This window comes from Mesitornis unicolor, unplaced genomic scaffold, assembly GCF_000695765.1.
Source record: "Mesitornis unicolor isolate BGI_N332 unplaced genomic scaffold, ASM69576v1 scaffold4399, whole genome shotgun sequence".
NCBI lineage: Eukaryota > Metazoa > Chordata > Aves > Mesitornithiformes > Mesitornithidae > Mesitornis > Mesitornis unicolor.
The window spans coordinates 1-22,480 of NW_010209081.1; the positions used below are offsets into that span (position 1 = coordinate 1).

Here is a 22,480-nt window from a genome sequence, read left to right on the forward strand (position 1 = left end):
AGGGGCAGTGTGTGGGAGAGAGGGTGTTGGGGGGATCAGAGGCAGGGCGTGGGGACATAGATGCTGAGGGAACAAGGGACGGGGCATGAGGGCATAGATGCCGAGGGGACAAGGGACAGTGTGTGGGGAGAGGGTGTGAGAAGAATAAGGAGCAATGTATGGAGAGAAAATGTTGGTATGGAGCAAAGATGTTGTGGGGACAGGGGAAAGAGGTGGTGGACAAGGATCTGTGTGAGGGAGAGGGTCTTGTAAGGGGTGTGGAAGATAGGGACAATGCACAGGGATGAGGGTGCTGGGGATGTATGGGGAAGAGGGTGTTGTGCCGCAGGGTAGGGTTATGGGGTGGTGTGTGGGGAGTGGGTACTGGGGGGCAAGCACAGCGTATGGGGAAAAGGGTGCTGTGCAAAGGGGGCACAGAGTCAGTACACGGAGGATAGGATGTGTGCAAAGGGGTGTGGAAGATGCAGTGTGAGGAAAAGTGTTCTGCAAAGCAGGGATAGAGATGGTGTGTGTGGGAGCTGGTACTGAGCAGGGTGTAATGGGAGATGGCCAGTGCACAGGGAGGACGGCAGGCTGTGCAAGATGGGAAGCAGAAATGGCAGAGGGGAAAGGTTGTGGAGATGCTGGGATGAACGGAGAAAAAGAGTTGTGCAAGATGGGCGAGATGCTGTTTGTGTGACGAGATTGAATGCATGAGGGACTGGAGCTTGGGGTGGGATGGGTGGGTACATGAGGAAAGGTTTGGAGCTCTGTGTGGAAGGGGTGGGTGGATGGCGAATGGGGAAGTATATGAAATTATTTGGGGTGAACTGAAGAGTTGGGTGCTTGATGGGAAGAGGGAGTCCATGGAGACACAGAGGCAGGGTGATGGAGGAGAAAGAGGCTGCAAGAGAAGGGTCAAGAGTCTCCTGTAAATAGATGGGTTGGGGTGTTTGTGTGAATGCCTTGGAGGATAAGGCCTGTGTGCCTGGAAAAGGGCCACGTGAAGTTGACATGATGTTTAGAAGGGGAGAGAAGGAAAATGAGCAGGGGGCTATGTGTATGAGGAGAAAGAAGCATAAGCAAGAAGCGTGGGAAGGAGCTTAGCAGTGAAACAAGGGGCACTGATGGATTTTGTGGCTGTGAGGAAGAGAGAGGAGTGGTGGTGCAGAGCACAGCACTGCATGTTGGAGTTTGGGAGTTTACTGTAGGCTAGGATTTGTCTGATGCCATTCCCATCTTCTGGCTCAGGGTGCTGATGTTACTTTTTTTATAGCCTGTGAGCAGCTTTTGTATCCTTCACTTTTTCCTGTAGTGATGTGGAGACTACATTTTTAAGGGCTTGTACTGCTTTTTCCCTCCCACCCAAAATTATGCAGGACAGATGGCATGCAAACTAGAGTGCATTTTGAGATGCCTTTATCCTATGAAAAAATATCAAAAGGAGGAGAGAGCTGCACCATGCTGAGGCTTTTTCTTCTTCTGGATGAATGCATGGTGCTCTCCTAAGTTCCTTCAAGGGACTCCTTCCCTTCTGTGTGAGTCCTGAGATGCTGCTGTTGGCTAGACTTTTTTGATGGATAGTGCATTAATTCTTTGGTATTGTATAGCTAGTTAGTTACCTGTCATACGTTGCTCTGAAAAAGTAGTTCTAGCACCCGTGAAGCACTGTGAGGATGGGTGAGTGTGTAAAACGGAAAATGTAGTTGGAGCACATTCTGGCATGCTCATGGTGGCTTTATCTGGCTGGCACAAGGAGCAGTTGCAGAGGCTTCCCTGTGTGTTCATACCATGATCTTCTGGCAAGTCTCTGTGTGTGGCAATGTGTGTATTTTGGTGAAATATTGTTTGTGGAAACAACAGAACAGGACTCTCAAAACAATGCCGCTTGTAGATTTGCTGAGTTACTGCAAGGATGAATGGGGGCCCTATTTCACACAGTAAATATTTTAAGGAAATTTGGATATGGGTGGTTTATGCTCGTATAATTCTTTGCTTCAAAACAGATGCTTCTGTTGTGAATAATTGTTTTGCTTGACTTGAACTGAGTGGTACAAGCTAATCCGGAAATATAAATTTGTGCTGCAAAAATAGTGTCTTCATGATGTATGCTTGTCTGTTATGCTTGTATAACACTAATTTAAGTCCTTGGGAATGGGGAGAAAAGTCCTTTCCTGTGTAAGCAAGATGGCATTTGTATCTGTGTTGTGCTGGCTGGAGGATTTCCAAGGGAATGTATATTTCTTATAAGTCTTATAATGTACTTGCTGAAAGCAACACTTTGTGGTAAGCTCTAGCTGTCGGTGACTTCTGGTTGCATAAGCAGGTTTCTGTTGAGGCTACCTGTTTTTGACACCTTTTCCTGTCATCTTTGTAGCCTCTGTAGGTCTGTGGCTCTGGGGGACCCCATGTGTATGAAATGCTTTGTGCTGAGGCTCCTGGGACTGCAGCCTGGTATTCACAGGCAGCCCTGCTGTGTGGAGCGTTTGGAGTGTCAGAGGTGCCTGGGCTACTGTTTTTGAGACATGAGCTACTGTTTTTGAGACATGAGCTACTGCTTTTGAGACATGAGCTACTGTTTTTGAGACCCAGGCTCCTGGTCAGCAGGGCCGGGTGGCTTGGAGAGCGTGGTCTGGGCTTTGCAGAGTATGAGGGCTGTCAGGTTCCCTGTTGCAGAACTTTTAGTTGAATGGGGCTCTCGGTGTCTACGGAGGTCAGAGCTCTTGGTTGTGCGATAAGATTCCCCAAAGCCTTTCAGGATCCTCGAGGGCTTCTATTTGTGTGCTTATATATGTTGAATAGTTATAGATGCCTTTATTAATAATTTATTTTCATCTTCATCATAAGTAAGCAAAAGGAAATGGAAAGCACCGAGATACTGTCACTGACTTCTCTTTGGTGCATCTAGCAAAACCTTTTATTTGCCAGGCTGCAAGATAAGGATTCAGAGTCTTGCATTTGTTTGCTGAAGGAAGAAGAGAGTCCTGCACTTCTCCATGTTAATACAAAGTGGCCTGTCTAGATTGTGCCGAGTCCTTGCTAATAAGCCCAGCAACCTTCATATAAAACATGGGAAACCCCTTCTTTTGTCCTCTCAGGACTGAAGAAGGTGTGAGATCACAGTTAAGTTTTCCCAGACTGTATTTACATTCAGCTATCGGTGTGCCCAGTGCAGGGAGCCTCAGCCTCAGCACTGGTGCCTTTTGCAGATAAGTTTGGTATGACCGGTGTTTTCCAGTGCGGGTGTGTGAGTCTGTTTGTTTGCACCGGTTTGGTAGTTTTAACAACTGAGCATTGTTGTCAACTCAGCAGTGAGTGTGCCGAGAAAGTGTGGGCTTGTGCTTGAATATGACTGAAAGATCTCACTTTGCTGCTGTAGCGATGCGGGGGGAAATGCAGGCTAGTGAGTCAAAAGGGCAGAAGCAGCGAAGGATGGAAGAGATGGATGTGTGGGTAAATAAGGGGGAAGGATGTTTTTTTGGCAAAGCGAAGCACGCCTTGCAGATCTCTTGGAAGGTTCTGAAGAAGTCAGTAAGTGGACAAAGCAGATTGTTGGATTTGCAAAAGGAGGCCAGCGAGATCCTTCACCAGAAGCTTTTAAAGAGTCTGAGCTGCCATGGGTGAGGAAAAGTCCTTGCAGAGCAGTGAAACTACGCAAGTTATAAGAAACATGGGCTAGAAATAAATAAGCCTCCTGAAGGAGGTGGCAGTGAAGTTCCACAGACATCGGGGCTCTTGATCTGGAAAATGAGTGAAAGATGAGTTAGTGGGATTTGCTGGTAACACTATAAATTATTTGGCATAGTAAAGACTATTGAAGGACTTGCTGTTAGTAGCTGTGCAGTAGGATAGCAGATGGGATCGAGAGTTGCAGTGAGGAGTAGGTTTGTTCCTTTCCTACAGATGTGTGATGGTATAATCTGGACGGGCTGGTGTAACTTGGGAATGAGATCCCTAGGTCTCGATGGAGAGCTCTGTAGAAGCATTTAGCTCCATGTTCGTTCACAGTACAAAAAACAGGGTGGGAAGGGGAATGTTAGAAGTTATCAGGAAAAGCATTTGATAGCACATGTCACTGTTATGCATCCACAGCACTGTTTGCAACTTAAATACTGTGCTCAGTTCTGGTCTGTTCCTCTCTTCCCCCTCCTCAAGAAAATGTCTAACAGAACTGGAAGAGATACAGAGAGGAAGATGAGGTGATCAAGAGGAGGACTTCTTGAAGAGAAGATGAATAGACTCAGCCTTTTCAGACTGGAAAAGAAATGATTGAATGGGGACATAGTAGAGGTCTGTAAATGCAGTAGAATAATGTGGCAAGGCTGAGCAATTGTTCAGTATCACTTAATGCAAAAACTAGGGAGTGCTAAGAAGGCTAGCAGCTAGCTTATTTTAAAGGTAGCAAGTAGGAGCTACTTGTTCCTGCTTCAGGAGCATCAGGAGGGTTGGTTTATTTTCAAGAAAAGAAGTAATTGTGAATCTTAAGTTGTGGATGTTAATAGTTTATGTGGGTTCAAAAATGACTGGGCAAACAGAATAAAAACATGCTGCGACCATAAAGCAAAGATGCTGTTTCTGGCTCAGGAACTCCTCGAGCCGCAGATCTCCGGACTCTGGGAGATTATATGAGAGAAGGATTGTGACATGCTTTGCTCCTATGATTTGTGCTCACTTGTAGGCATGTACATGAATAGACTAAAGTTCAGAGGCAGGATACTGGAGTAGATAGTCTTTCGGTCTGACTCGGTATAGCTGTTCTTTCGAGTCTTCAGAGGAAGACCATCTTCTTTGAGCTCTCCAAAGATGCTTTGGGGAGTTTTGACCATTCTCTTAAAACTAGTCCAAGAATTTGGGGGCTATGGTTGTGCAGCATAAAGTGTAGATGCCCCTAGGTATTAATACTGGGCTTTTTCAGCTTGTGTCTTGGGAAGTAGTGAGCACGAAACTCCTCTGACTTTGGCAGTTATATGGGTATGTTCTCTCTTGAAAACACTGAGCTAATCGTTCTGATCTCCTTGTGAGAAGTTGGTAGTAGAGATGTTTACAATTGGGAGAGTCTGTGATAAGGGGTCCAGAAATACAAACTGCAAGACAAGGAGTTATTTAGAGTAAGGTCTGTCAAGTTGCACGTGCAGCACTTTGTAATAAGGACCATGACACCTCCTCTGGTGGCAGGCAGGGCATATAAAAGGAGACGGCACGTTTATACAAATACACAAAGAGGGAGCTCGGCCATCCCAGTCCTGATGAGATGCCCTTGGGAGGTAGGCATGGACTATCCATCTCAGTATAACAACACCAGTGCTCTTCGTTGCTCTAGTCTTGGTGGCAGTGGAGGATGTGACTGCAGGTTAGCCTCATCCCATAGTTCTTGTTAGTGCTGTCTGTCTTGAGAAGGGGCAAGTCACCTCTTCTTGTGGGGTACCTATCGCTTGCTGGTGGTGTGCTGGTAAATTCTTTCCCCAGGGAGATCTTTCTGTTGATCTCCTGGTAGGAAGTTCCCCACAAAGCACAATTTAGTGGAAGCCTTGACAGGCCCTGGGTCCAGTTAGGTACAATGTTTAATTCTGTTGCCAGTGGTGACAGTCAGGTAAGAGCCCAGCCTCAGCACTTCACCTTGGCCATGTTACTCTCTTGAAGCTTGTGAAGGTTATGTGTTGAAACTCAGTTTCTGAGCTTGACTGCTTTGACCCTGGAGAGGTTGCCTATAAGTGGAAAAGGATTGTCAGGCACATGAGAGCTCCAAGGAGCTCTATTAATTGCAAAGAAAATGTTTGAGGCATGCACTTTTCCTAGCTGAGTCTACTTTTGAAGAATAACTTTCCAGTTTATCATTGATAGCCAGTTCAGACTGTCTCAAGCTAGCCAGAAGTGGTTGTTCTCTGTGGCTTCTTGTCAGATTTGGGGAGCATTTGAATTAAATTTCCTCGTTCTGCTAATTGGAATGAACTCATCTTGGTTTTGTTTGGCTTTTCTTTTTTTTTCATACCTAAGTTCTTAGCAGGCTCCTGTCAGTCGTAACATTTGAACACATCCCAGCGTGAAGTACAGCAGTACAGGGTCTAAGAGTGAGCTGTTTTCCCTTCTCCATTACACTGTAATTGCATCCACTGAGCCCTTCTCCAGTCTGCATCAGTTTCGTGGCTGCTGCTTTTGTAGCAAAAAAAGTTGAGAGTCATGCACTCTGTTTGAAAGCAGTGAAATCTCCCCTGTCTTGTGGCAGTTGTTGGGAAGAAATTGTTTTCACAAGTATTTTCCCTGAGGCTGACAGAAGAAAAACTGAGTACGAAGCTGAAGAGAGTGAGGGGAAGAAAGCTCAGCGTGGTGCAAAAACTGATAGTCCAGATCTCTTATCGGGTTTTTGATAAAGCAGCTGAGAAAGTGGAAGTCGAGGACTTCAATCTAATGCTACTCAAAGGAGAAGAAAACAGTCCCACCTGAGAGCTGATGTGCAGGCAGTGCAGCGGCAGGCTGCAAGGCACAACTGAGAAACTACAGCACAAGAAAAGGGCGCTGTGAGGCATACTGGGCTTGTGATCCTGAAACATACTGTGTCTGGGGAAGCTCAGCTTCTTTTGTTCCAGAAACCACCTTTAAGTGGTGCTAAGTCAAGACAAATAGCATCTGATAAGCTGCTTGGGCACAAACCATAAGGCAGTCTGGAAACCTGCTCTCTTTAGAAATGGGGATCTCTGTGTGTTCAGTCCAGTGGCAGGAGAGCCGGCTGCTTTGCCAGGTACTGCTTGCCCTTGCTGTCCACCACCGGTTTCTCCCTGGGGGTCCCCCAGCCCTGCCAGCAGCACTGGACCCCAGGTTGAACCCCCAGGGTTGTCAGACCCTGCCCCAGTGACGCTGAAGCAGGGGCAATCTCCAGCTGCCCACAGTGCTGTCCTGCCTGGCCGTGGGCCCTGCCACATCCTACCTGGCCTCTGCCCATTCTGTAACCCTGCCTGGCCATCCCAGGGCTGTGTCTGACCCTGCTTCCCCTTGCTGAGCCTGATCCTGAGCCCCATGTGGTGGCTGACATCCTGCCTGGCCTTGGTCCATCGCTGGACCCATGGTGTTGCCCTTGGCTGTGGCTGCCCCTGGCCTGCTGTTCAGGGTCGCGTCTCCAGTAAAGATTTAAATCAGAATTATTTTTCAGAAGCTTTTAGCTAGCCTTTATTTAGTCTTCCCCAATCAGCTGCTTTTTTTTTTCCTTACAAAACTGACAGAAACCTTGTGGTTTTGAGACCTCTGTCACCCTCTCAGGTTTGTTTGAAACCAGGCAGAGAAAAGAGAGGGGTGGGCAGTGCTGCTGTGTGTGCCCCGGTGGGGAAAACAGGATAAAGAAGGGAGGTTAGCATGATGAAGTGCAGCCTCTGTAGTCTGAGATGACGGAACTGTGGGGTGGAGAAGACAGGTTGGTGGAGCGAGGGGCATTTCTCAACTCCATATAAGACCTAGAGGATACTGGTTCAGTAGGAGGGTTATGGAGTGGTTGCAGGCTGGCCACCCAAGTGGGATTCTTGTCCCACGGGACTTAGCCTGCCTTTGGGATCAGGGGTGAAGGTACGTCACTGATGTGTGTGAGGTTGAACAGCGTGACTGTCTTGAATCGGCTTTGCTGTTTTATGTTTGATTGCTTTGAAATCTCTGTTTTGGTGGCTTTTGAATAAAAAACCAACAAACTAAATCACAGCTGCACGTTGTTTAAATGCTAGGTTGGCATTTGTTGTCTGAGATTTGCAGTAACTGGTGTGAATTAGTCTTTTAACTTGTTCTTACACAGTGACTGAGCCAGGAGGTTTTAGGATGGTGATGCCTGTGCAGACATAGTCAGAAATGGGAGGCTGTGAGAGGCAGTGACAGTGTTAGTCAAACTTCAGCACCAAGTCAGGATCACACAGAACTCATGGCTCTTGTGTAGCATACCAATATTAGGATGCTCAGGTATGCCTGTGGAATCTTACTGAGGTATTTTGTATATAATAGTTTATGCTTAAAAACTTCTTTATGTTTTTACTGGGAGGAGAGTGCAAGACTTGACTGGAGTTTGCCTTGACCAAAGTATTTCAGTCTTTTGAGGTTTGTGGAAATGGAAAGTTATGGTCAGCAAACTGGAAAGAAAAGAGGGACTAGGTACAGGGAGGAAAAAGCTGTCATAAAACTTAAACTAAGCTTACTAGCCATTCATCTTCCATGCCTCTTTTTCCTCTAAAACTCTGTAAGATGGATAATTACGGTCACAGTAAGTGCTGGTCAGACAGCTGATAAACAGGATGAGCTCTGTTTTTATCAGATTCTGTGTTTTTGTCTGGTCAGTTGTTAGTACAATAAAGGATTTTTCTGTGTTTTTCAGTATTACAAAAGTGGAAGGAGTAGAGGGTTTGTTTTTAATTGGCAGTTGTTAATTGGTTTCCATGTAGGGTACATTGATAGACCAAATCCTGGTATAAAATATTTCTTACAGCGCAGCCTTGAGCAGTCCTGAAGTGGGTTCCACCAGTAACCTACACATTGCACTTGAAATGAAAACACTGGGTACTGAAAAGTGAAAATAGTGTCGGTGTCAGCAGAATTCCTCTCAGTTGTGTCCTGATTTCTAGAGATTACAGTAATTCATGGTTAATTTTACATTACGTAGAGTGGTCATGATGTAATTTGCGATACAGAAGGAAGTATGAATAGGCTGGATTTGCAGAGCTTTTGGGGAAATCTTGAAGAGTATTTGCCTGTTTGTGCTAGGTTTTCTCATGACAAAACTAAATCATAATCATGTTGTGTTGGGAAGGAAGAGGGGAAACTTGTACCTACTTCATGCAAAACCAACAAAAATCATCTGCGGTTCGTGTCAGTGAGATGAACTGAATCAACTTTTGCTTCTCTTCCGAGATCCTCCAGGTGGCAATCTTGCATCGGAGTGAAGGGTACAGTGGTTGTTTTCTGGCATTGAGTCTTTTAGGTCTGTCCTTGTGATGGCAACAAACGCTTGCTTGAAGCACTGCAGAGGATGCTGCTGTCGGTCGGGAAAATGCCGAATCCTGCACGTAACTTGGACACAGAGTGGTTGCGTGGACGTGTGCAGCCCTAAACTTGGGCGCGGTGGACACAACGGTATATTTATCTCCTCGGCAGTTATGAAAATAAGTCCATGGATAGCTTGTTATGATGGAGTAGAAGGAAAGTTTGTCTACCTAAGTTCAGCAGTGGCATTTCAGCAAGCCGTGGTGCATGCAGGTCTGTTAACCTCCCTGTAAAACGGGCTGAGAAAGGAGTTGTTTTGGTTACAGACTTCAGGAGTTTTGTGCATTCTGAAAACTTTAATCACGTTGTTTTGCTAGGCCATGGTGCCTAGGTCTGAGGCTGCTGCAGCAGCTGTGCCTGAGGCTGGGCTGTGGGGAAAAGGTGTGGGGACGGCTGCTCTTGGCTGCTTGAGGGATGGGCTCTGCAGTTCAGTGCCCACGTAACGTGGGGTTACGGGCAGGATCTGAACCTGCCTAAGCACTGACCAGGTATCGTCGAGTTTCAGGGTTATCTGATCTCCTGCACCTTCTGTTCCCTTCTTTTGGTGTCTCAGGGCACTGCGGCTCACTGAAAGGACTGCAAAAGAAATAGAGCAGCTGTACTTCTGAGCTGCCTAACAAGTCTCTCTGCACATTCTGTTATCCAGAATTTCATGTAGGTATCCAAAGATGAGGCTTCAGTTAAGCAAAGCTGAGAGTCTGAGTTAATTTCCAAAAATAATCGGTAGATGACAACGTACCTTGGGTGGCACCAGCTCACAGAGGAGGTATTTGAGTTGGCTTAGGGAAATGTTAGCGTTAATGTTGGAGATTTGGCAGGCGGCTCTCGCAGACACCAAATCCTCCTCGGATATATTTTTGTATATCTTGAAAGCTGCATGTGAAAACCCAAAAGCCTGTTTAATTCACTTTTGAAGTTGTAGAGGAAAAAACGGAAAAGGTCAAGAAATGTAAAAATTTCAGCGAAGCTGGGGTGTTAATTTGGTTGTGCCGAGCGATTGCTGTTCCTTTCCTTTGTACTTTTTAAATGAGTAGCTTTGTGGGGATTTTTGTCGTTAAATGAATTTGATGATTTCACAGTTTTCTTTTTTTAAGAGTTTATCTCTTTATTGCCCAGCTGAACAGTTGTGTTAATGAGTTTGGTTTGCATTCTGCTTGTAAAGATGAAGGCTGATGGTGAGACTTCATAGTCAATGGCACCATTAGTTTGCAGTTTTGAGAGTGTAACTGCTCACCAGCCTGGTTTTCTGTCTGTTTTCAAAGCCAGATGCTGATTAGAGATGTGCAGTCTTGCCAGTTAACTCACTGAGAAATGGGCACATCAGTTCTGATAGCAGAATTTGTCTTTCAGATAGGTCTGCTCGTATCTGCTGCAGAGTTTATAGCTCGGAAAGAAATGAGTTTTATGTACAATGTTGTATTTTGATGTCTGATGAGAAAGAATCTTCAAGAACAAAACCACTGAGATAGCTTAATTTTATTTTCTCTATATTCTTTCTGGATTTTAGCTTCTGAGTAAGTTAAATTGTTTTGTTAATAGTGTTGTTTACGACCACTCCAAGATCGTTTTTGCACAGGCTTTTTAATAGGGAAACCTGTAAAAGAGTGATGTAGCTGTTTTGACAACAATAGTCCAGTGAGGTTCAGTATTTTGGTGAATTCAAAGGCAGAGGGGACTCAAAAGCGGAACCTTTGTGCGCAGGAGGAGGCGATGGTGCCTTGGAGGCAAGTGCTGAGCCTGCTGCCTTCAGCCTGCCCTGCTCCCGTGGCCTCCTCAGCTGTGCTGATGCTGTAAATCAGACAAGTGAGGTAAAACAAACCTGAAAACAACAGAAAAGGAGGGTGGGAGGCAGAACTTCTGAGGTTGGATTTGCTGCGGAAGATAAGGAACATAAAACTATTGCCACTGTTGAGACATCTATATATAATTTTATTTTATTTTATTTTTCTCCAGGTAAACCATTCTTGTTAAACATACACCAGAAATGTTATGTGTGCTAGGGTAGTTTGGTAACCTCGCTCTGTTTTGCCTCACTGATTTGTTTTGGAGCATTTGGGGAAATAGGAGGCTGTGCCTGTAAGAATGGCAAGGAGACACTGCTGTCTATAATAGCCTGGAGGAAGCTGAGTTGGGGTGGTTACCTCTGTATCCAGTGAGGAGGTCACTACTGAGTATTTTTCATTTTAATTAGGATGTTGAGCTGAAGTACTTAAGCTGTGAGGCATTTATGTGAGAGCTTCTGATTATGTTTGTTGAAAGAACCTGTTAATGAAGTGAAGGGGAAGTCTCTTTCTGTTGTGGATGGCACTGGAGACCTAATTTAAAGGTTACAGGGAAAATTAAGCTTCGAAGCCTCATAGGCAATAATTCTGCAGGAATATTAGCTTGCTTCCCCCCCAACATAGGTACGTAGATGTATATTAAATGCTGCTGAGAGGAAACTAGCTAAGAAAATCCAGTGAGAGTGAACGACTCGGGTAATCAGTCGTACCTGCCATGGAAATATCACCCAGGTGTGTAGGAGAGACGTCCTGAAGTGCTTTCGAGTGCCACTTCCCTCCTCTGTGTGTTTCTATCCTGAAGCCATTCCAGTTTGCTGTGGAGAACTGGTGCGAGATGAGAAAACATAGCTGCAAGAACTGGAGGAAATGCTGTAGGGAACAAGATGACTTTTCCCTCTGTTGTGAGCAGCAGACTGCTGAATTAAGGAAAAGTCCAGTTACTGACAGACTGTTTTCAATCCTGTGCAATGTGGTTTTTTGGTCTCCCTTGCTGTTAGGCTGATAGATTCGAATATTCTGCTTGAGGTAGCCTGATCATTTTTTAAAAAACTTCCTGCTTTAGTGGGAGACTGTTTCTGTCCTTAATTCCTCAATTCTGTCCTTTAATTCCCTGTTCTGCAAGGTTGGTTTGCATGAGTAGCTCCACTGACTCCCAGAGCGCTCTGCACTCAGGCTCCTCAGCACTGGCACCACTGCACAGAGCAGCCTCCAGCTGATGCTCTTTTACCACTCAGACTTATTTCAGTCTCCGGCCTTTCGGGGTGTAAACGTAGCAGTCCCACGCTTGCAGTTTTTGTAGCCTGAGTGTCACAGTGTGTGACCGCTGTTAAACTGAGGTCATTTTAAAGTAAGTGTTATATCTGTAGCGGCCAACACAGCCACTCCTGCATGCGAAACGCGTTTTGTGCTCTGCAGTGCCAGTAATGAGCCATTAAAATTCCGTGTTGGATAATTCTTCAGACAAAAAGTATTCACTAAGCAATTGTTTCATCATTTACCTTGAAAATCAACGTTGTACGGTATTTCCTATTTTGTTCTGCTTAAAATAGGGGCTGTGACATTTTTGTACTTTCTTTGGAGCCGAGATTGGGAGGGTTTATGGAGCCATGGTATCCCAAGGAAGAAGTAAATTGTGCAAGATTTGCATTCAGAGTCCTTCAAGCACCTCTGTTGCCCATCCTAATGTAATTTGCTGTGGTGTAAATTAAACAGATACTGAGTATAGTGGCACAGTAAGTTTGCTTTTAATATTTTCATTCGGTTGTTGCATTTAACATGTCTGTCCTTCCCCACCCCCTCTTTTTTCTCCCTAATAGGTGCAGGCAAAACTCCGACCTTAGGAGGAGGATTCCATGCAAACCTGGGAAAGGAGTCCCGAGCACAAACCCTGCAGAACGGTACTGGCAAGCTTTAGTCTTGGTGATACGACTGGTTTGTGTGGGGTTTCTTTAATTAATGTGTTCATGACAATTAACTTCTAGTTTTGAATGTGACCTCAGAACCTCGGCAGGCCACTCGTTAGTCAGATCTGCCTGGTGCTGATTCTACATTGCGCTCCCATTGGGGTGTTACACCGGATTGATGAGGTCAGGTAACTGGCTGACAAAGGGTAATGGCACCCGACAGGGCTGTTGTAGTTTAAAAGGGCTTGTTCAAGGTTGACGTGCCCATTGCACCTTTTTGTTATCTGCTAATGTATTGTGGATTTTTATTTTATCAGTTTTCAGAGTTCCTGAAATGCGTGATGTATGTTTAAGTGTAGTTGTTCAAGTGCTTTTGTTTTTATGCAACATAATTGAGAAATAATGCATGTATTTATGCACACTTCGTAGTAATCATGTGCTTGATATGTGACTGTAGGACAGAGGGGAAAGGGAAAAAGACTTTAGCGTACAGAAAATACTTAAATAAATATTCTCATTACATGCTCTACATTTTAACTGAGATCTACACATCTACATAACATGCACACTCTTCAAAGTGAGTCAATAAAACCAGCTTTTATTCCAGAAGCAGAATGGTCTCCCAGTTTCAATTGCTGTTACTCATATCAATGGACAGGACTTGTCACTTCTGGGCTAATTGATACTCTCTCTCATGATCCTTGGAGTTGACAGCTGATGGACTGTCTCATCAAAGACTGAAGAGCTGACGTGTAATTAACCACGGGACGTAGATGGGTTTTCCTAAATCCAAGCCTTATACTTGCAACTCAGACACAGAAAGTGTTGGCTGCTGCTACGCCTGTAGATACACAAAGGATAGGATTGATCTGATATTGTATCTCCATAGGTGTAGAAAGGTTGAGGTTGATCTGTGTTATTGAAAAACATTGCTTTACTCAGCATTATTCAGCTGATTTATACACAGATTGTTTACATGCAGAATGTTTTATGTAGCTGTTTGCATTAAGCCCTGCTTGTTTGGCAGAGTAAAGCTCACACTTGCGTGAGCTAGTGTCACAGTCAGGTCCAAAGCTACTCTCCTACGAGTTTTAAAAATGCCTGTGTAAAGTGTAACCTGTATAAGCAGCGCAATAAAACCACTAGAAGAGCTTTTACAGTTCGTGAAGTTTGTCTTTGGATGAAGGTTTTTTAGTCAAACTTGTAATTTTGCACAGGCATTTTAAAAACAAGTTGGCTTGTGCATAAGGACTGTCCAGGTCTTTGTCTTTAATAGTAGAAAAGTAAAAAGCTAAGGGGAGATAATGCTGTCCTGTTGCTTCTTGGAGTGTTTGAATCCTTCAAAAGCCCTTGTGGTTGTACTGAAAGGTAACTGCAATTAAAGGCAGTGTGGGCGTTTTTCTGGAATCTAAACATGGCTTCTTTCTTTGAGTGCTGAGGAGTATGTCTGAGCATCTTCCTTCCCCACAGCTCTTGTGTGTGAGGCCCCCCTAATTGTACACAAAGATTCTGACTTGGCTAAAGTCTGTCAGCATCATATACAAGAAATTATGGTTGCTTTAAATGAAATCATCTCCCATACAGCTTTGAAAGAGAAAAATGATTTATCTTTTAACCTATGCCTGTCTGAGGCCTTCATGAATCTTCCTTTCCTTTTTGTGGTTATCCTTTATATAAGAAAAAAGTACTTAGTCTGTGATTTCTGTAGCCAACCTGCATTTGTCATGCTGCCAATCTGTCTCTGAGAAAGTTCTTTCCAGTGAGCTAAGTGATGTTCTGCTCAGTCCCAGGCATGACAACAGCAGCTGATATTTCAGGTAGAGCAATTGGTGTTTGAAAGGCTTTTCTTTCTGCTGCTGTATAATGAGCTGGTTGTCTGCTGCGTTTAACCACACTTTTAGCTTTGCATAGTTTTTAATTGCAAATTGAGCTACGGCAGTGAACTTACAAAATCTCACCCTGTCACTGTGTGCCCGTGATCATGACTTGGTGGGGTTTTTTTGGTGAAATTACGTTAATATCCATTGTGTTTGGTCTTGAAAGTGTAGCAAAGTACATGAACTTACTGTGTATATTATTTTAAAGAAAAGGTATGGGGTTGCTCATTGAGTGGAAGTGAAGTATTAAAAATGAACTTATCCTTGGAGCGCTGCAGTGATCGGACAAAAAATGCTGAGCTACTTATTTATTTATTTGCTGGTACTACTGCATTTGCATTTCCAAAGTTAACTGAGTGGCAGATGAAGTGCTGAAATGAGCTCCCCTCGGGATGCTGGTGCAGCACAGCTTGTGAGCAGCTTCAGGAGGCCTGGTCCTGTGCTCACTGACGGCGCCTGCGTCAGGGCTGCCTGCACCTTCAGTGGGGTCAGCACATCATTTCCTCCTGTATCTGCTCTGTACCATACGGGCTATTGCCCAAGGGAAGAGCCAGATTCTCTGGGAAGCCTGGGTTGCTCTGGATGTTGTCCACAGTGTATTGGAGAGCGGCTGAGAGCGTGTGTGTGTGTGTGGTCTGGGAGCACTGGCAGGCCTTGCGCTGCGCTGCGCCTGGTCTGCTTGCCAGCAACCTGCGGGCTTGACATGATGCAGGGAAAAGTCCAGCAACAGAGCAAGGACTTGCTGTTTTTCAAAAAAACAACAACCTCCCCCTGCTTTCCGTTCCCTCCTCCATGTCCGTTAGGCCAAAATCTTCCTTGCTGTAATGTCTGTCTGCTCAGGGGAGGTGAACGGGAGGTGGTCTGGGCTCACGATGTCTCTCATTTGATCACTAGCAAAGCAGCTGGGTTGGCTGGATGTATGATGCTGCGATTTTTTGAGGCTTGTAATTAAAGGATATTTAGAATTAGACGAAAAACAGTTTTTCATCAGACTACCTAAGGTAATAATTTTACAGTGTTTTTCTTTTCCTCCATTCTAAAGTGCAGAAAAGCAGAAGTAGAACCTTCCAACAACCGCCCAACAGTTCTGGACTCCTCTACAAAATCATCGTTTTGTGCATTGCTGTTTTTATATATACACACACACATATGTGCTTTATACACAGCCTTGGGCAAACACTGAAGGCTTTGCAGTGTCTGGGTTAGTGTAAGTGTGTCTAACACCCAGAAGCAGTCTCCCTTACCACACAGGCCTTTGCCGCGTGTTTCCTCGACATTTGTAATGCTGTGCTGTGTGGCAGTTCATACCCTGCCTTTGCTGAACGTTCGTAGGTTTTTGTTTGGGAATTGGCTGCTTATAAAAACTGGAGTCTTGTTTACACTTGTTAAAATATTTATGCGGGAAAGACCTGATGCTGTTGTATTTGTTCATAATCAGTTTGATTTTCAGTGCGCAGTACTGTGCTAATTGGACATGCCAAGCTCCACAAGTCCAACAAGCTCAGCTCCACAAAATGCTTTTCTGTTCATTTAGAGCTCATTTTTGTGGTAAAAACCTGTACATCTATGAGCTGATGTACTGTTTCAACTTTGTTTTAAAGGATTTGACAAAATAGCCAGACAGCACTGGTTTTTTTTTGAGGAAGAAGAGTTATGTTTAAAAAGCTAGCTCAAGGAGGGGGCCCTTTGATGAGACTTCTTCCTCTGCTGTCTAAGCCTCTTCAAATTGCTGCACTATTGCCCAACTTCTGCGGTTACTTACAGGGGTGAAATGCAGAATTCTGTCTCTTTAAATCTCATTTCACAGCTCTGCGCTGCATTACGTAGCCAGTTTATTCTTGTTTCCTTGCGGGCAATCTGCTCCCTATATCCGTGTCAGAGTCGTCGTTACAAGGGAGTTGTTCTTGACTTGAGGCTCTGATGCTTTCAATAGTCTTCAGTGGCCAGAAAGAAAAGGGAGAGGGGAAGGAAGGTCAATGGCATGATTATAGTTTGAAAGCTTCAGTTGCAGATATTCACATTTGGTTTAAGCTAAGTTTGAAGATTGCAGCTGCATCTAGCTTAATCCAATTTCTGCACTGTTGTGCTGTGTTTTTAATCATTTCTTTAAATGAATGCGTGTTTTCCCTCAGTCCTAGCTGACATAGCTGGCAGTATTTTAATGCTGAATGAGAAGGCGTTCCTGAAGATGTTCTTTAATGCATTTTTGACGGTTTACATTTAAACTATTTGCTTAATTCTTTAACCTTTGTGGTCACCACTGATTTCATAGCTGGTTTATTACAAGTGATTGCGGGTGGCTCTACTTCCTATCAGAACTATACGACGTGAATTAGACCAGGACAAGCTATTATATGTGTGAAGAACAGAAGTATGCAAAGAGAACAGAAAACACCATTTAACAAAACTGAAGCAGGAAGGGAGGAGAGCATAGTAGAATCCTAGAAAAATACAGAATGGAAGGGACCTCCCGAGGTCCATCAACTGGTGTCTTTGAAGTTGCATTAAGCTGCTCAGGGCCTAGTGCAGCTGAGCTTTGGGTGTCCCCACGGAAGGATATGATACAGTCTCCCTGGACAGCCTGCTCTGTAATGCTTGACCACCCTCACTGTGCAGGATTCTTTCCTTGTCTCTCCTCAGAAGTTCCTTTGATGGAATGTGACTGCTGCCTCTTCCTCTTCATGCTGTGCATCTCTGATAATTCTGGCTCCATCTTTATAACCTCCCACTGAGTAGCTGAAGACACCCGTGAGACCTCCCCCTCAGCTTTCTCATCTTTATGACTGAGCAAATTCAGCGCTCAGCCCCACGCTACGTGCTCCAGGCTCTCTCCTGATCATCTTAGCGGCTCTCTGCTGGACTTGCTCCAGTACGTCAATGCCCTGTCTTGTGCAGAGGAGTCCTGAACTGGACCAAGTACTCTAAATACAGTCTCCTGAGTGCTGAACAGAAGAGAATAATCCCGTCCCTTGACCTGCTTGCTACAGTCTTAACAGTGCAGCTCCAGGATGCAGTTCATCTTCATCACTGCAATTGAGTGCTGCTGAGTCACGTTCGTCTTCTTGTCCATGAGGAATCTAGATCCTTTTCTGCAAAGCCACTCCTTAGCCAAGCAGTCCCCAGCCTGCACTGGTGCCCTGCAGTTCTTCTGTCTCAGGTGCAAAAAAACATTTCATTTGCCTTGTTGAACTTCACGAAGTTTCTGTCAGCTCATTTCTGCAGCATCTTAAGGTTCCTCTGAAGAGCGGCTCTCCCCATCAGTGTATTGACCACTGTCCCTGTGTGATGCTGTCTGCAGGCTGGCAAAGGGAGCCTCCTGTCCCACTGTCTGTGTTAATGAAGGCATTAAACAGCACTGACCTTGTAAGTCTGATAATTCAAGTGCTGGCCACTACTTTTTGCCCAGTTTTTCACCCAGCTTGCAGTTCAACTGCCTACTTTGTATTTCCTCAATTGGGCTGCCAGGGTACTAAGGGAGAATGATGAAATGGCATGCAGGAAGAGCCGTGATTGCTGTTTACCCTGACTGCAGCGTGGCATTTATTGCAGTCGGGCACAATCTGCCCTCATTAAATCTGTGCTGGCCGTTCCCAGTAACCTTCTTACCTTTTGCATGACTGGAAATGGTTTCCAGGTAGGTCTGTTCCATAGCCTTCCAACAGGCTGAGGGGAGGCTGACTCACCTCTGGTGTCCTACTTCTTTTTTTGGAAGAAAAGTGTGACCCTTGCTGCCTTCTAGTCGTAGAGAACCTCCCCCAATTCCTACAACTTTTTAAAGATGGCAAAAATGTCTCTTTGTCCCAGCTCCCTTAGCATCCTCAGATGCATCCCATCAAGTCTACTTGACTTGTGTATGTAGATTTTGTTTAACCTGAGCCCTTGTTCAGTCTTTTTCTACTGTGCTGCCTTTCCTCCAAACTCATGTAGAGACCTGTGGGACCTGAAAACAGCCACTGCAGCAGACACCAAGGAGACTCATAGGCTGCTATAAAGCCGAGCTGCTGCATGGCCTGCCTGCTCATCTCCCTGCACATCAGGTATGGAGTGTCCTTGTGCTTTGAGGAGATCGTACTTGAAGACTGAGCAGTTCTCCTGGCCTCTTTGGCTTTTGTAGCAGTACCTCAAGGATTCCTGCTTACCACTTCTCTGAACAATCTGAAGCCTGCCCTCTGAAGTCCAGGGTTGTCATTGTGCTACCCGTCTTCCTCAAACCCCTCAGGATCTTCAACTAAATCATCTCAGGGTTGCGGTAACCAAGCCTGCCATCAAACTTCTCCACCACTTCTTCCTTTCTAGAGATTGGTAGGTGTATCATGGTGCTTCTCCTACTTGACCTGTTCCTGACACGCTCCAGAAGTGCACTGTATTGCTTGTGCACCACTGTGAATCCCTTCCAGCAGATGCTGGGGTGGTTACAGTTCACCTGTACGCTTCCTTCTGTTTCAACTCCTGTCTCTGGCTCCAGTTTCAATAATGAAAGTTGTAGTCTAGTCTCCCTGCCATATTTTGTCCTTCTTGCCTTCATTTCTGTTGGGATAGAAGCTAATCCTAATCCTCCCGTCTCCACCTTCAGTTAATATCCGGTTGAGTTTTCTCTCATTGTCTTCTAAACTAAACCTTGCTTAAGTTCTCCTTTTTTGGGTTTGTCTTATGTCCTTCTGACTTTCTTTACTCATTTAGGCTCTGGAAGTCTTCCTCTTCTAGCCAGACCATTGCTTCAGTTTTACCTTCTTTAATCTGTCTGCTGCCTTGTCCCTTATGAGTCCTTTGTTGTCATTAACAACTTCTGTCTCATTAATTTCCTTCATCTTGCCATTTGATGTGTTAACTTTCTCCCTTTCTCCTTGAAGGAGGACAAGGGGCATCTTCCCCTTTTCATTTGGGATGATCTGACATGTTTTTTGTGTGTGGGTATGTTTTGATGTTTTTTGTTGTACCAAGAACAACCTTTTCCTTTGGTAAACTTATTTATTCTCAAAATCTCTCTTCCATCTATTCCCATGTCATGGCTTGAGCTAGGGTGAGATTCAGCTGGCAGAGTTTAGATGTCTCTGTGAGCTGTCATCCTGAAGTCCTTTCAAGGTCTCTGCATAGAGGCAGACAGATTTAGGGTGTGATTAAGTTAATCTGAGAGGAAGTCAAATGAGTCATTCTCTTAAGGGTCTGATTCTCTTACGTGTCTGTTTCTCTTCACTCACTGAAAGGAAGTCTAGATCGACTAAGCTCATATGCTCATCTCTGCAGATAAGGGTGATGAATCCTACGCTTTGGTGTCTGTGTATCTCCTTGTTGACACAGACTTAGTGTGGCCAAAACTGAACTACTCAACTGCATCCCACTGCTCTACCCTTTTCCATGATAACAAGTTCAAACTTCCTCCCTTTGAGGCTACTCACAGCTTTCCCTCCTCCAGTCTTGTACATCCGTGCTCTTCAGTGTCTGCCAGGACATGGATGTGTCCTAGCCATAGCACTCGCATATTTAATTCCTGCACAAGTGTCTCTTGACTTTCTTTGCTCTTCCTCTCTGATTAGAACGTGCTCCAGAGCCAGGAACGCAGAAAAGTTGTGACCCGAGATTCAGGGAATTCAACAAGGAAATGTTCTTGTGTTACGTGGCTGTTGTGTTTATGTTTCAGCTTGCTGGACCTCTGTGCTTCTGAGGCTCGCTTGAGCTTCAGTAGGTACGGACTTGCCTGGTTCTCTGCTTTGCCACAGGCTCTGGTAAGTCATAGAGGCCAAAGCCACAGCTCAGGTGCTGGAGTCCCCAGTGCCTGACCTTTAGGATACCTCCGTAGCTTACACACCTTTCTCAGAACTTCAGCCTTCAGGGTTTGCAGGCAACGTCACTCATCAGCAAAGTCTTGAAGAGGCAGACAAATCACTTATTTAAGGAAAACAAAAGACCTCAGAGGCAGAAAACCCAAGAATTTGGATAAGAGCAGCAGCAGAACATATTTCCCTGCCCGTTTGCCTGTTACTCTTGGGGACCCGTGGAGTGTGATTCAGAGGCAACTGAGGAGGCCAGGGTCCTTCTGGTACTGTGGCTTCTCCTCCAGCACATGGAGAATCTCTTCCTTCTCAGATGGCTGATGAAGCCCTGTGCTGCATGATCTCCAGTTGTCTGTTACAAGACCAGGCGAATTCATCAGCTGGTCTAGGACAGCCTTTTGGTTATGCATTGATTAATTAGCTCCTACTTGAGTTAAGATTTGAACTTTCTTACTGCCTTAAGCCTTGGCCATCTTCGTGTTTTGATAGGGACCGATGAATAAAATGCCTCAGAGATGCTTTGGGTGCGCTGCTTCTCCTTGCAGTGGCAGCATCAGGGAAGAAGAATCCACGTCTCCTTTAATGAGATCTGTTATGTTTCTAATGAAGAGGGTCTGGGATCCTTTAGGTAAAGAGTAGAGGATCTGCTGGGAGTAATGGAATGGTGGGATTTTGCCAAGAGGCTGATGGACAACTTAAAACTTTGAGCACGGCATCCCACCTGGTTGAAACATGTGCATCAAGCTTTGCTGATCTTCCTCGTTCTGTTCCTGTGTTTGCTTAGGCAGAAAAGGGAAAAATTAGAAAAGGGATTTCTAAAATTCCTTGGAGGTACTGGTTCAGTCTGTATGTGGACTCTGGGCAGTCTCTGTTGTTACTTTTAATTTTGAAGATTGTCCTTGAATTTGAGGTAAAAAAATAAAGGAAAAAAAATGAAGTCATAATCAAATGAGTTATCAGATGACTTCTGTTGTCTTAATAGCAAAAGATGTGTGTGTTCAGCTGCTTTGAACTGGCCTGTTTGCGACTCGGGAGTTAAAGGAGTCTTTCATGGTTCCTTTGCTCTGTCTCCTCTCCTGTCTCTGCTCTGTCCCTTAGTTTTAGTTGGCTGTGGACAGGGAAACTGCTGTGCCAGGGAAGCACAAATCTGCTTCATTTTGACAAAAGAACGAAGAAATACCTTCTCGAGTTCTGCATGCTTGTGAAATTTCTTGCTTAGATATTAAAGTTTTGACCTCTCATATCTTAAAATGTCTTCCTGTTAACTTTGACACTTGCTATGTGGCACAGAATAGGACAATATATATCATGTTGGTGGAATTCACTGGCAGAGATTTATCTCCCTGCAGCCTTGTGCAGGTAATTGGAACCTGTCATCTCTCTTGAGAGCAATCCTTTACTTAAAGACAGTTTACCTAGCGGGCTAATGTTTTTTACAACATTTGCTTTTTATAGTACCATTCACAAGGAGATGAACTTGGATATTAATAGGTCTATCTTCCTTCTTGCGCAGTGTGGCAGGGAACGGGCAACTGCCTCTCTCCTCCTCCTTCCTCCCCCTCTAGTCACGTCTATAAAATTATGTGCTAGTAACCTGCCTCTTCTAACAAGCTTCTGAATTAAACCATTTGAGCTTTGGAAGGCTGTCAGACAAGCTGAAAATAAACTTCAGGTAACGTAGCTTGGGTTTAAGTTCCATGTAGCTGCTACTTTCTTTTTTTTATGATGGAAAATACGTGTGCCACTTACATGGCATAGAACTGTCTTCTAACCATCCAGAGGTGAGTTTTGAAGTGTGTTTTACAGGTGCTGTGGTTCAAAAACTGAGGGGGAGAATTGTGGTTGCTGCTTTTTAATGCCGTGTTCTCTGATAGCGCCTGGTTCCTTTGTCATGTGTTGAAAGTGCCTTCTTGTTTTGCTCTATGAAATACATTGGAGAGCTGGTGATGCGACAGCACGGGGAAGCGTTCCCTAAGCCGGAGGGTCTGCAAGCGTGATTTGCTGGTGGAGCTGTTGCAGTTTTCCTGGAAGATGGCTTTTCGTAAATAACGGCCACAGCAATAACTTCTGGAGCCTCTGCAGGATTAACAAATAACAGGAAAAAGTCAGTGCCTGTATACACTGTTTTTCTAGGCAAGGCTATGATTTTTTTACTTGTGTTC

The 22,480-nt window shown here is 44.8% G+C and overlaps 1 protein-coding gene across 1 annotated transcript in view; it reads left to right on the top strand.

Moving 5' to 3' along the window:
* Window positions 1-12,492: 12,492 nt before the first annotated feature.
* LOC104547163 (transcription factor IIIB 90 kDa subunit-like) overlaps window positions 12,493-22,480 on the top strand; it is a gene marked incomplete at both ends in the record, with an annotated part of 30,514 nt that continues 20,526 nt past the window's right edge. The window contains one exon of the mRNA XM_010192749.1: window positions 12,493-12,664. Coding sequence (XP_010191051.1) covers window positions 12,493-12,664 — 172 coding nt within the window. The remainder of the gene's footprint in view (window positions 12,665-22,480) is intronic.